This window comes from Neomonachus schauinslandi, chromosome 3, assembly GCF_002201575.2.
Source record: "Neomonachus schauinslandi chromosome 3, ASM220157v2, whole genome shotgun sequence".
In the NCBI taxonomy this organism is placed as follows: Eukaryota; Metazoa; Chordata; class Mammalia; order Carnivora; family Phocidae; genus Neomonachus; species Neomonachus schauinslandi.
In genome coordinates this window covers 338765-350193 of record NC_058405.1, presented here as the reverse complement: position 1 = coordinate 350193, position 11429 = coordinate 338765, and the positions used below count along the sequence as shown (strand labels likewise).

The window sequence follows — 11429 nt, the reverse complement described above, 5'->3', positions numbered from 1 at the left end:
GTTCCCCAAACACCTGAGCTGGGCCTGGGACCCCCGACCTGTTCCCCAAACACCTGAGCTAGCTCCCCATCCCCCCGACCTGTTCCCCAAACCTGAGCTGGGCCTGGGACCCCCGACCTGTCCCCTGAGCTGGGCCCTCTGTTCCAGGGCCACAGAGAGGCGGGAGGGAAGACATGCCATTTGGACAGCGCCTGGCCGAGGTCAGCCAGCATCTCGGGGTCGCCTCACCCCATCTGTGTTGCTGTTTCATTATCACAGAGGCTCTGGTATCCACCTCACTGTCTTTATTTCCAACCCAGGAGAAATATCCTAATTCTTACTGAAAATTCACAAGTCTGTACAAAGGAAAACTGAGAAGATTTAAGTTTAAAGAAAAAGAGAACCTGACGTGAGAAAGATAAGCAACTCTAAACATGAGGGATGAATGAGCAGAGGAGGAAATGGAGAGGAGAGCCTGGTGGGCAGCGTGCTGATTTGAGTTCAGCCTTTCTCTTTTTACGTTAAACGCAGGGTTATGGTCTCTGGAGCTGAACTGCCTGGAACCCCCCCAGAGCCCCCACTTGTGGGAACTACTGGGCCTGAAGCAGGTTACTTATGTCTGAGCCGCAGCGAACCCTCTGCGAAGTGGAAGCACCCGTGTCCTTGGGAGGCTCCAGTCCGGGGGCCTGGTGGTACCTGGGAGCTGTACTGTTGTAAAAACAGCCGGCGTCGGCAGGTCAGAAGGGATCACCCCTGAACAAGCACGAGTCTGTGGTTTTGCTAACGGCGACCAGAAACAAACAGACTCTCGCTGCCCGTGTGGTGCTGGTGGGGAAGAGGCAGACGCCTTTGTAATGCGAGGATCTGCGGCTTGAGAGGACTGTGGACCCTGAGAGGAGGGAGGAGGGCAGTGGAGGTGACTCGGATAAGCATATGGCAGCTGGGGCCAGGCCCTGCTCAGCTCCAAACCGATGCTAACTGCCTTATGGGGGCTGTGTGACTGGATCCTCGATTAACCCAGGTGGTTAACCCATTTCATGAAAGAGGACATGGAAGTGGAGGTGCACTCTAAGATCACCAATCATGTTGACACTATGAACACTTGTCCAGATGATTCCTACACTGGGAGGGAGACTCATTCATCCACGCATTCTCCATCCATCTCTTCACCTATCATCCATCCATCTACCCAGCCATCAACCATCCATCCATCATCCACCCATCTCTCCACCTATCATCCATCCATCCATCCATCCGCCACTCATTATCTATCCATCCACCCATCACTCATACACTCATCACATTCATCCTTGATTCACCCATCATCCATCCATCACCCACCCATCCATCATCCAGCCATCCATCATCCATCCACCTATCATCTATCCAACATCCACCCAACATCTATCGATCCATCATCCACCTATCTGTCATTCACTGCCTGTCCATCCATTCAACCAGAAAACAGGTATTCAGTTCCTCCTTCATATCAGGCACTGGGGTAAATAAGATCTGCTCCCGCTCTCAAAGGGTCAAGTGTACTGAGGGTGAACAGATCAGAGATGATTATCATGGCAATGACAGAGAAATACACAGGGTTAGAAAAAGCTCCCCAGAGGAGGAGACTCACAAGACAGATATTAGCCAGATGAAGGGAGCAGAGGGTGGCATCAGGGGCAGAGGCATGGGGTCCTGCAATGGTGTGACGCTGGGGTGACCCCAGGCTGGAAGCAAGAAGGAGACAGTGTGTGGAGAGAGATCACTGGAAGGTGGCTGATCATGCAAGGCTTAGTCAGCCTCCTTCATGAACCTGGATCTCACATGGTGGCTCCAACCTCTCCAAGACTCCTTTACCCTCCTCCGTTCTGGTCACTCTTCTCAGTGCGCTGGGAAGGGGCTGCCACCTTGAGGCCTGCTGTAGCCCCAGGGTCACTGCTGCATGGCCTCCTGGAGCTCTGGAGCCAAGTGCTGTGTGGGGCACGCTTGCTGGGGGAGGGTCCACTGGGGTGGTGTGGGTATATGCATGTGCACAGTTGTGTGTGTTCGAGTGTGTGAACACGGTTGTCTTGCATGCATGTGCATCCATGTGTGATTGTGCACGTGCCTGGGTGTGCATCCAGAGGAGTCATCTGAGGCTGCATGAGGGGACTGGAGGACAGGAGTGGCTGAGCTCACAGACGGCAGGCTCACCACCACGGCATGCTCGCCGGAGCAGGACTAAAGTAAGTTCCAGGCTGAGGCCCACCACTGATAATACTGGCTTAGATCAGGAAAAAGAAAAGGAAAAGTATCTGATGGATGTATTTCCAGACCCACTCAGCTTTATTTCACATTCAGAGGGGGGCTTAAGGGCCCTCATCTGCCTCTCAGTGGGCTCTTGTTACGATCGCCTCTTCTGAGCTAAATGTCGAGGATAATCAAGCTACCTAAATATTGTGTCTACAGCTTCTGGGCATGCGTGCGCCCATACATACTCCCACGTGCACACTCACACACGTGTCCACACACCCACATATGTCCCCCCCACACATGCATGCATCCCTCTGGAGAACACAGTCTGGGGGTATGGGAGATTATTAAACATAGGATCTTCTCAAGCACTTGGCAGCTCAGAGGTTGCAACTAAATTCCACCTTAAAATTACTGCAGAATCTGTTATTAAAGTAGATCCTGGGGCACCTGGGTGGCTCAGTTGGTTAAGCATCTGCCTTTGGCTCAGGTCATGATCTCAGGGTCCTGGGATCGAGCCAAGTGTCGGGCTCTCTGCTCCTCGGGGAGCCTGCTTCTCCCTCTCCCTCTATTGCTCCCCCTGCTTGTGCTCTCTCATTCTGTCAAATAAATAAAATCTTAAAAAAAAAAAATAAAGTAGGGCGCCTGGGTGGCTCAGTTGGTTAAGCGACTGCCTTCGGCTCAGGTCATGATCCTGGAGTCCCTGGATCGAGTCCCGCGTCGGGCTCCCTGCTCGGCAGGGGGTCTGCTTCTCCCTCTGACCCTCCTCCCTCTCATGTGCTCTCTCTCATTCTCTCTCTCTCTCTCAAATAAATAAATAAAAATCTAAAAAAAATAAATAAATAAATAAAATAAAGTAGATCCTCCACATCTGCCTAACCTGCAGAAAGCGCCCTTCAGTCCATGAATGAGAACAGTGCACGCAGACCACAGGGGCTCCGAGGGCTGGTCATCCCTGCAGAAAGCTCCAGGTGTCACTGGGACCCCAGCCAGGTGTCTCCAAAGCCACCGGCCACCTTGAGAGACAACACGCCAGGCTGTGTGCTGAGCTCACCTTGCATTTTCTCCAGTTTGCTCATGTACGAGTTAAAGAGGGAGTAGATGCGCTCCGTCTCTCGGTCCCCATCGATGTCCAGCTGGATGTTTGCTGGGAGGCCGCTGCCCAAACACAGCGAGACCAGAACAGAAAGAACGATGATGTCAGAGGTCATTAGATAACGGAGTGATCTTATGAAGTGGGATTATCCCCGACAGGGCGTTCATGTGCGGTCTGTGGACTAACTCACGAGCACTGAGAAGTGCCCATCCACAGGCTTGGAGGACGGGAGACCTAGAGATCTGCTGAGACAGCAAGCAAACAAGCCAGGCTTGTTTTGCCGTGACAAGAAATGATCTGGAATAGAAAGAGCCCCTCCTGACGCACGTGGGCAGTGGGCCCTGAAGGTTCGGTCTGCTGCCCCACGTGGGGACAGCCAGGTCCCCGCTCCTCCCCCGGCCCGGGTGGCTCCGGCTCCTGCCTGAGGGTGCGGCAGTGTCCCAGCCCCCAGACACAGTGCTCAGCCTCTCCTGGGAAGGAGCCGGCAGGCATCTTCCCGAGTCTTGGCTTTTTCAGCTATGAAGCCGGATCCTACCTCCGTGAGCTTGGGGGTGTTCCTCCCACTCACACCCACACCAGACAGCAGTCGTCACTGTTCTCACAGGTCACACGGGCACCCTGAGGGACCCAGGTCACCTTCCGGAAGGGGCAGAGGTGAGCCTCTCATGACCCTCAGGAGGCCCAGCTAACGGTGGGGCAGGAAGGTAAGGGAGAGGGTGTGCAGAGGATAGCTGCAGAAACCGAAGGCGGCGTGAGCAGGATGGTGGAACGCGTCCGGGCTCTTCTAGAAGAAACACGACAGCACCCTGCCCCTGGGGGTCTTTCCTCAGCATGGAGCACCTCCCTTCACTGCCACCCACCCTGACGGACCACTAGGACCCCTGGCAGAGGCAGGAGGACCCTCGATGGCTCAGGGCTCCTGACAGTCTCAGAGAGACTTCGTGAGGGTGAGCCCAGGGCTCTGTTGCATGGAGGCTCCTCAACAATCGAGAGAACAGCCTAGGAGACTCAGCTGTGCATGTGCGGCTTGCCAAGCGCCAATGCAGCCCCTTCGCCAAACTTCCCTGTACAGTGCACAAGCCGGACAACTGTGCTTGGCCATATGGGGTGGGTGTGAGACTGGGAAACTGAAAGGACCCCATAGGAAAAAAAAGCCTGTTTTTTTTTCTTTGCTCCTTTTCCAGCTCCTATTCTTGCTAGGCCTGCACCTCCGCCCCACTCTACACATGCCTTGTAATGAATGTAGCATTATGTCCCCCTTGTAAGGGACAAAGAGGTGATGATATCTTTGGAGTCTTCCAGCACAGTGGAAAACAGGAGTGACCAGGCGGGGTCGTCATAAATGTTCTCTAAGACCACTTACTCCAAACACCTTGAGGCCAAGACCCCTGGCTTGAGGGACCGAGTAACTTATCAAGGACATCTGGACCCTGTCTTTGTGCCGACCAGTTCCTGGATGCCTAAGGGGACACATGCACCGGACCACAGTGGCCATTAAAAACCCCAGGCCCCTAAAAAAAATCTTTAAAAAAAAAGGGCGCCTGGGTGGCTCAGACGGTTAAGCGTCTGCCTTCGGCTCAGGTCATGATCCCAGCGTCCTGGGATCGAGTCCTGCATCGGGCTCCCTGCTCCTTGGGAGCCTGCTTCTCCCTCTGCCTCTCTCTCTCTCTCTCTGTCTCTCATGAATAAATAAATAAAGAAAAAAATCTTTATAAAAAAAAAAAAAAACAAAAAAAACCCCAGGCCCCAAGCAAAGAGAAGACGCCTGCAGTTTTCCTTTCCGAGTCTCCCGTATGCTCTGTCCTTCCCTCTCTGTACGTATATTCAATACCCTCTGCTTTTGCTTCCTGCTGGCTCGGGTTTGATTTCCGTCCTCTGGGCTGGTCCTGTGGGACCCCTCCTCTGCCTGTACCAGCGGGGAGGGTCCTGGGGCTGGAGAGGCACAGACCTACCCAGTGCAGGGGGAGCAGCCCGGGGCTGTGTCCGAGGAAGCCCTGCAGCACAGCCAGTGGCCGTTCAGGTAGGCGGATGGGTGGTAGACAGTGAGACGTTTCTTGTTGCACTGGCTCACTTTGGTGAGGATGTCGATCCAGGCCTTGGCCTCCACACAGTTGTTGGCCTGGATGTACAGCGCTCGCTCGGGCTGGATGACCTGGAACATCTGAGGGGACAGGGAAGAGGATCAGAGAGGCCACAGAGCAAGATGTCCTGCCTGGGCCTCGAGGGTCTTTAGTACAGATGTGGGGGGGGACGGGCAGGCCCAGGGGCTGTGGCAGGCACGAAGGGCTTCTGCTGTCCTTGAACGTGACAGAGCCACAAGCCACAGCCTTCCCCCTGGGGGACTCAGGAGACTGAAGTGACTCAGCTGGGTCACCCCTGGTCAGCCTGGCCAAGGCACTCTGCTTCCTGGGGTCTTGGGGGCTCCATTCGAAAAGCAAAGGCGTAGCACTGTACATCTCCCTGCTGTTTCACTGTGGCCATTACATAAACGGTTTTTTAAGCCGGGGCGGCCTTCTGTGCAAGGTGCATCAGAGCTTATCCTGCCCATGGTCCTGTCCTTACCCCCACACCTACCTCAGGACCTTTGTATGGGCTGTGTGTCCATCTGGAAAAATGCACCCACCCCTCCTGACCAGGAGGCTCTTCCTCCTCCTTCTAGGTCGGTGTTACTTCCTCTGAGGCTTCTCAAAGCCTCTACCGCCTTTCTTGTTATTCAGCCACCATTCCTGAACCAGGCACTGCCCTAGGTTCTGGGGACCCAGGTGGCCCAGAGTTTCTATTGTCATGAACTTCCAGCCAGCAAGAAGGATAGGGATGAACACAAAGTGTAAGGGTTGTGTACGCCAGAGGAAGAGTCAGGCAAGAACCTTCTAAACAAAGGACCCAGCTGAGGTCAGAAAAATGACTAAGAGATAATTAAGCTGAGTGGGAAAAGGAGAACAAGATAGAGAGTCCCAGGCAGAAGGACCAGTAGGCATGGGGGTCCTGGGGCAGCGGGGACGGGAGGCACGGGGGTCCTAAGGCAGCAGGGATGGGAGAAGCGGGGGTCCTGGGGCAGTGGAGGTCCTGGGGCAGGGGGATAGCAGGTGCAAAGGCCCTGAGCCCCGGGAGGGCCGGGTGCTCCCAGCGGGAGCAGGCCAGGCTATACACAGAAGATGGGGGTGAGCGGGGAAGTGGGCACACCAGGGCCCTGGAGGGCTCTTAGGCTGGACTTTTAAGAGGGCCCTAGGAGAGGCCAGGAATCAGAATGTCAAAGATGATGGTGGGCTTTTCCAGGGGGAGGGGGTGTGCACGGAGAGGAGGAACAGGAGTTGATGGATCCGGGGAGGAGAAGCTGTACGTCCGAGTTCCTGAGTGAATAGCTGGGACTGAGCCCCCGACCCTGGCCCACCTTGGGCACACATGCACTGTTGCATGGGCCTCAGACTGTGCAAATCTGTGTATGGCTGCGATCCCACTGTGTCCCCCCCAAACTGTGCCAATGAGCAAAAGACAGACACAGGAGACGGGAGACAGGTCAGAGCCCTTGTCAGCTCCTGGGAAGCAGAACCTGACTTGGGGACCTTCCTATAAACCCTGAACCCAGCGTCTGTAGGAGAGCCCGCGGGGTGAGACGGGGTGCAAGGGCCATCCTCCCGGGGCCAGCAGTTACTGTGGATGGCTCCTGGCAGCTGAAGAAGGTTCTCAAGCAACGCAGAGCTGCTACATCTAATTTCCCTAAAGCCCGTGGTGTTGGGGGGCGGGGGCAGCTGGCAACACTCAGGAAGACACAAACAGTGAAGCAAACGACCAGGGACACGGGGAGGGGGGCTGGGCCTGGGGCTGCTGGAGATGGACCACGCATGTAGGCTGTCAGGATAGCAGGTCGGGTCTGAGTTCCCGCCCCCACACGAGTGGCATGAGCTCCTGCAAGCTCCCTGGGGAAGCTGATAGGGCAGAGGCCTCACTGCCTGTCAAACCCTCACAGGTCGGAGTTTCTGTAAAGCTGGAAGGCCGGGGAATGATTCGTAGCATCTTAAGTTTGAACTACTATTTGTTATTTACTCCTCACCTAGCTCTAAAAAAGACTGCAGATAACTTAGATAAAATACACCTAATGAAACAAAAGTATAAAAAGTATTTGGAAAATCAGGAACAGAGAAACAGAAATGGGAGCAGATGGGGAAAGAGAGGGCAGAATGCAGACATCAGGCTCCATGCTGAGGGCTGTGGGGGCTACGGGAGGCCACTGGTACCCTCAGGCACCTCGCCACCCGGGCTCGGTAGGGACGTCGTCCAAGCAAAGCCACCAGCCAGCAAGGCCGCAGGGAACTTTCCTACACAGACCCCACCTCCCCCAGAACAAGGCCTCCAGGTGTCCGGTGTGAGCGCACGTTCCCCCAGAGCCTGGAGACTGCATGGGAGGTGACAAGAGTTGACCCGGTGGCTCGGTGGCCATGGTGGCGGGCAGGAGCACTTCCTCCCTCCCCCCCGAGGTTCAAGGCGCGCAGTGGCAAGAAAACCCAGGCTTGCTCCCGCCTGTGCTGCAGACAGTCCCCAGAGGTCTGTGCCGTTTGTAAAGTGTCAAGCGGTGGGCAGACCTGACGTGCGGGCTCTCCTGCAGGACAACCCATGGGAACGCACAGGAAGTCTCCCCACGCGTAGCCTGGCTCCCAAATCCTCACCGGTGGCTCCCTCGGAAACCCCGCCAGCGCTCAGCCGAGTGGGATGCATGTGTGCCCGCGGTGTGTGCCGGTGACGGGAATGACGGTGCAGCCAGAAGCGCTGCCACGTCCCACAGCCACACTGGGCAGTGAGGGGCGCCAGCCCTGAACAAAACGTGGCCCTAACAGGCAAGTGAAGAACCCCCATAGGGCGGAGCTCTCCACGGCAGCAGCCAAGAAGAAGTAGTGAAGGGACGAGGGAAGCAGGGAGCCACTGAGGACGGGCAAGAGCCTGAGGAGGAGCCAGAGGTGGACACAGCCCAGTGTGGCTCCATGGTCACCGTGAGCCGTCCTGACAAGACGCGCCCGGGGGGGCCACCCTCGCCTCCACGGGATGCCTGGCGAAACAGGTTGCCTGAACCCACCACCCAGATTGAGAGATGCCCACAAAACCTGGCCTGAGTACTTCGAAAACACCAAGGCTGTGAAACACAGAGCGAGTCTGAGGAATGTTCCAGATCAAGAACACGACAGAGAATGTACCACGTAGTACTCGGCTGGGGACACACACCGCTGCAGAGACACTATCAGCACAGCCAGCGTGGACGGCTGCTCTGGCGCCGGGGGTCCTGCCTCGGGCAGCTGTCTGGGTTCTCTGCCAGAATGCCCTTGTTTTCCGGGAAAACGCTCAAGTATTTACGTGGCTCAGAAAAACACGTGCACGTGGAGAGAGATGAAGACAGAATGAAGGAATATGCTCAGCAAATGGGACAAATGCAAACAACCCGCAATTCTGACTTAGGGGACACGGGGGGGTCCTGCTCTATTCTGGCCACTTTCCTGTAAGTTCAAAACCAGATCAAAATGAGTTTCAAAGAAACCCCACAGGGTCCCAGAGCTGCCCCAGTGCCTGCTGCTGCCAGGAACGCACTTTCCGGCAGGTTCTCGCCTCTGGCCAGCTCACAAGCACCCAGGTGATGGGGCTCCATGGAGGAGGGCAGGGGCGGCGGGGCGATGGTGGGGGCACGAGAGCAGAAGGAGAAACCCCTGAAAAGTGAGTGGAGGCACAACACTCACGTTCTTCATCTTGAAGGACTCCTCCTCCAGTCTCTCCACGGCCAGAATGTTCTCGATGGGAATGCTGTACAGAGGCTGGTCTCCTGCCGCAGAGAGGGTTCATGAGGGGGCGGGTGAGAGGGTGCCCACCTTGGGGGGGTGGGTAAGCCACACACAGGCCATGGGCAGGGGACCCCATGGAACAGCCGGGCCTCACGCACCAGGACCTCCCAGGGACCCTAACGCCTCCAGCCGCACACCGTCTTGAGGAGCCTGTCTCCACATTTTACTTCCCAGGGCCGCGTCACCGAGATCTAAGCCACATCAGATCTGGGAGGACACAGCCAACACAGGACCCCGACTCCCACGCCTGGAGCCCAGAGGCTCAGGCCCCCTGGCTCCCCACCCCCACCCAGGCCACCAGAGTGGACGATGTCTCCCACGTGGTCCTGTGGTGAGAAACTGTTCACTCCATGGGATGCTTACTCCATGCTCTTCATTTTACTCCAGAAAAGCAGGCGGTAACCCCATCAGGGCCCCAAGCAAGGCTCTGGCCCCTCAGAATAAAGTGTGAGAATCAAGTAAAAAGCCAATTTCTCGTTACCTTTGCTTTTCTGGTAGGTAAATTCATGGTTGGTCAGGCGGAACCATCTTTTCTTAAAATTCTTCATCCCGAAGCGTTTTCGTCCTTGAGCCCTCTTAATCATGAACCTGTTGTGAACAGGACATGTTTGTGGGTGAATGTCGGGGCTCAGGGAACATCCAGCACCTTCCCCACACCACAGCCCGAAGTCCCATCTGCAAAATCCAAATAAACTGCTTCTTTCACATCTGTCCTACCCAATACGGCCTGCAGATTTTTAACATCTTATTGTATCTCCAAGTGATAGGGTTAAAAACCAAAAGGCAAAGGTCTCTACTTCTGAAAAGTTTAGCCCCTGCTTATGATGGTGTTAACTTTAAATCACAAGCTGGCAAGGCACGGGGTTCAACAGACCTCCAACAAAGCAGCCGTCCCCTCCCCATGCTCCCACACTGGGAATACCAACAAGAGACGCCCGTAAGAAGGTGGGCAGGCCCATGAGGCCATGGCAGGTGCACTCCAGAAACAAGGACGGATTGGAGCAGGAGACGCCTCAGGAGTGGGGGGCTGATGGAGGGAGGGAGGGTCCTGAACGCAGGTGTGAGTGAGCCAACCATGCAGGGGTGGTTCAGCCTCTCCAGCCCTCTCTCCGCCTGACAGGTGTTTCTCCACGCACACAACCCCCAGGGCAGAGGCACAAAGGAAAGCCAACACCAGCACGTCTCACAATGCCCTGTGCGCAGTGTTGCTGGATCGAGACATGGATGGCGGCCATGATGGCCCAGGCCTGGACAGCCCCTGACGGGTCTGGCTGCCTGTGAGCTGGGAGGCCACCAGCCACGTGGGCAGGGAGGCCCCAGTTCATGGCAGGGACGGCCAGGAGCACCGCCCTTGCGTCTCTCTCCTGCTGACCCAGCCGCAGACGCAGGCCTTACCCTTCTTTAAGCAGGATGGGCTGCTCTATGCTCTTGGGGTCTCTTCTCCCAGAAGATGAGATCAGATCTAAAAACTAAAGCGGGAAAGACGGCAAATGGTTAAAGGGGAAATGGCACGCTTGGATACGTTCCTTCTCACGCAGAAACAGCAGTGTCATGCTGTGTCTCTTTCTGATGCCAGAGGAGAGAGGAATGTGGGGAGCATGGGTTCTTCTGCAAGAGTCAGGGGTCCTGAGCGTATCTCTGCTGCAGCCAGGAAGCTTCCGGCTCCCACCAGACCCCCAGCTGCTGCTTCACCTGGCTGCAGGCTTCTGGTGACACCTGGAGGCCCACCTGCACGTCAACAGGTGATGCAAGAATGCATCTCTACTGGAATGTGAGCAGCATGGGCTCTCCTCCCAAGACACCCTCCCCTCCTAATTCAACTGTTCCATGACCCGTCTGGATTCCCTCCATCAACTGATGAGCACCTCTAACTCCTCTCCCTTCCTCCCATTCTGGGTCCTGGTTTTTATGATTTCTGAGAGGTAAGTATGTGTGACTGCTTCTGAACACAAGAGAAAAAGTAAAGCTTTAGGATCCAGAAAAGACCCTCTCCATGTGCCATGTCCCTGACTCCGGGTCTGGGCCCCCCGGCGCCATGACTCAGGCATTTGTGGGGGCCCCAGGAGTAGATGGCCAGGAAGGGCAAGGCAAGGGACTTGCAGGGGATTTGCAGAACAAACAGGGCAGCGTTCTAGAGGCAGAGCACCCCACCAATCAGGGAGAAGAACTCCATCTGTCCGTCCCGCAAAGGAGGGTGTGGAAGGGGTCACGGCACCCCAGGGCGCGCAGAGTCCCAGGACCATGCAGGGTGGACAAAACAGGAGGGTGTGGAAGGGGTCACGGTGCCCCGGGGTGCAGAGAGT

General features: G+C 56.0%; 1 protein-coding gene across 1 annotated transcript in view; it reads right to left on the bottom strand.

Annotated features, from left to right (window-relative positions):
• RASA3 (RAS p21 protein activator 3) overlaps window positions 1-11429 on the bottom strand; it is a 118422-nt gene that overhangs the window by 2754 nt on the left and 104239 nt on the right. The window contains exons 18-22 of the mRNA XM_021695946.2: window positions 10522-10595; window positions 9608-9714; window positions 9025-9107; window positions 5257-5465; window positions 3263-3366 (exon numbers count right to left, since the gene is read on the bottom strand). Of these exons, the coding sequence (XP_021551621.1) occupies window positions 3263-3366; window positions 5257-5465; window positions 9025-9107; window positions 9608-9714; window positions 10522-10595 (577 nt within the window). The remainder of the gene's footprint in view (window positions 1-3262; window positions 3367-5256; window positions 5466-9024; window positions 9108-9607; window positions 9715-10521; window positions 10596-11429) is intronic.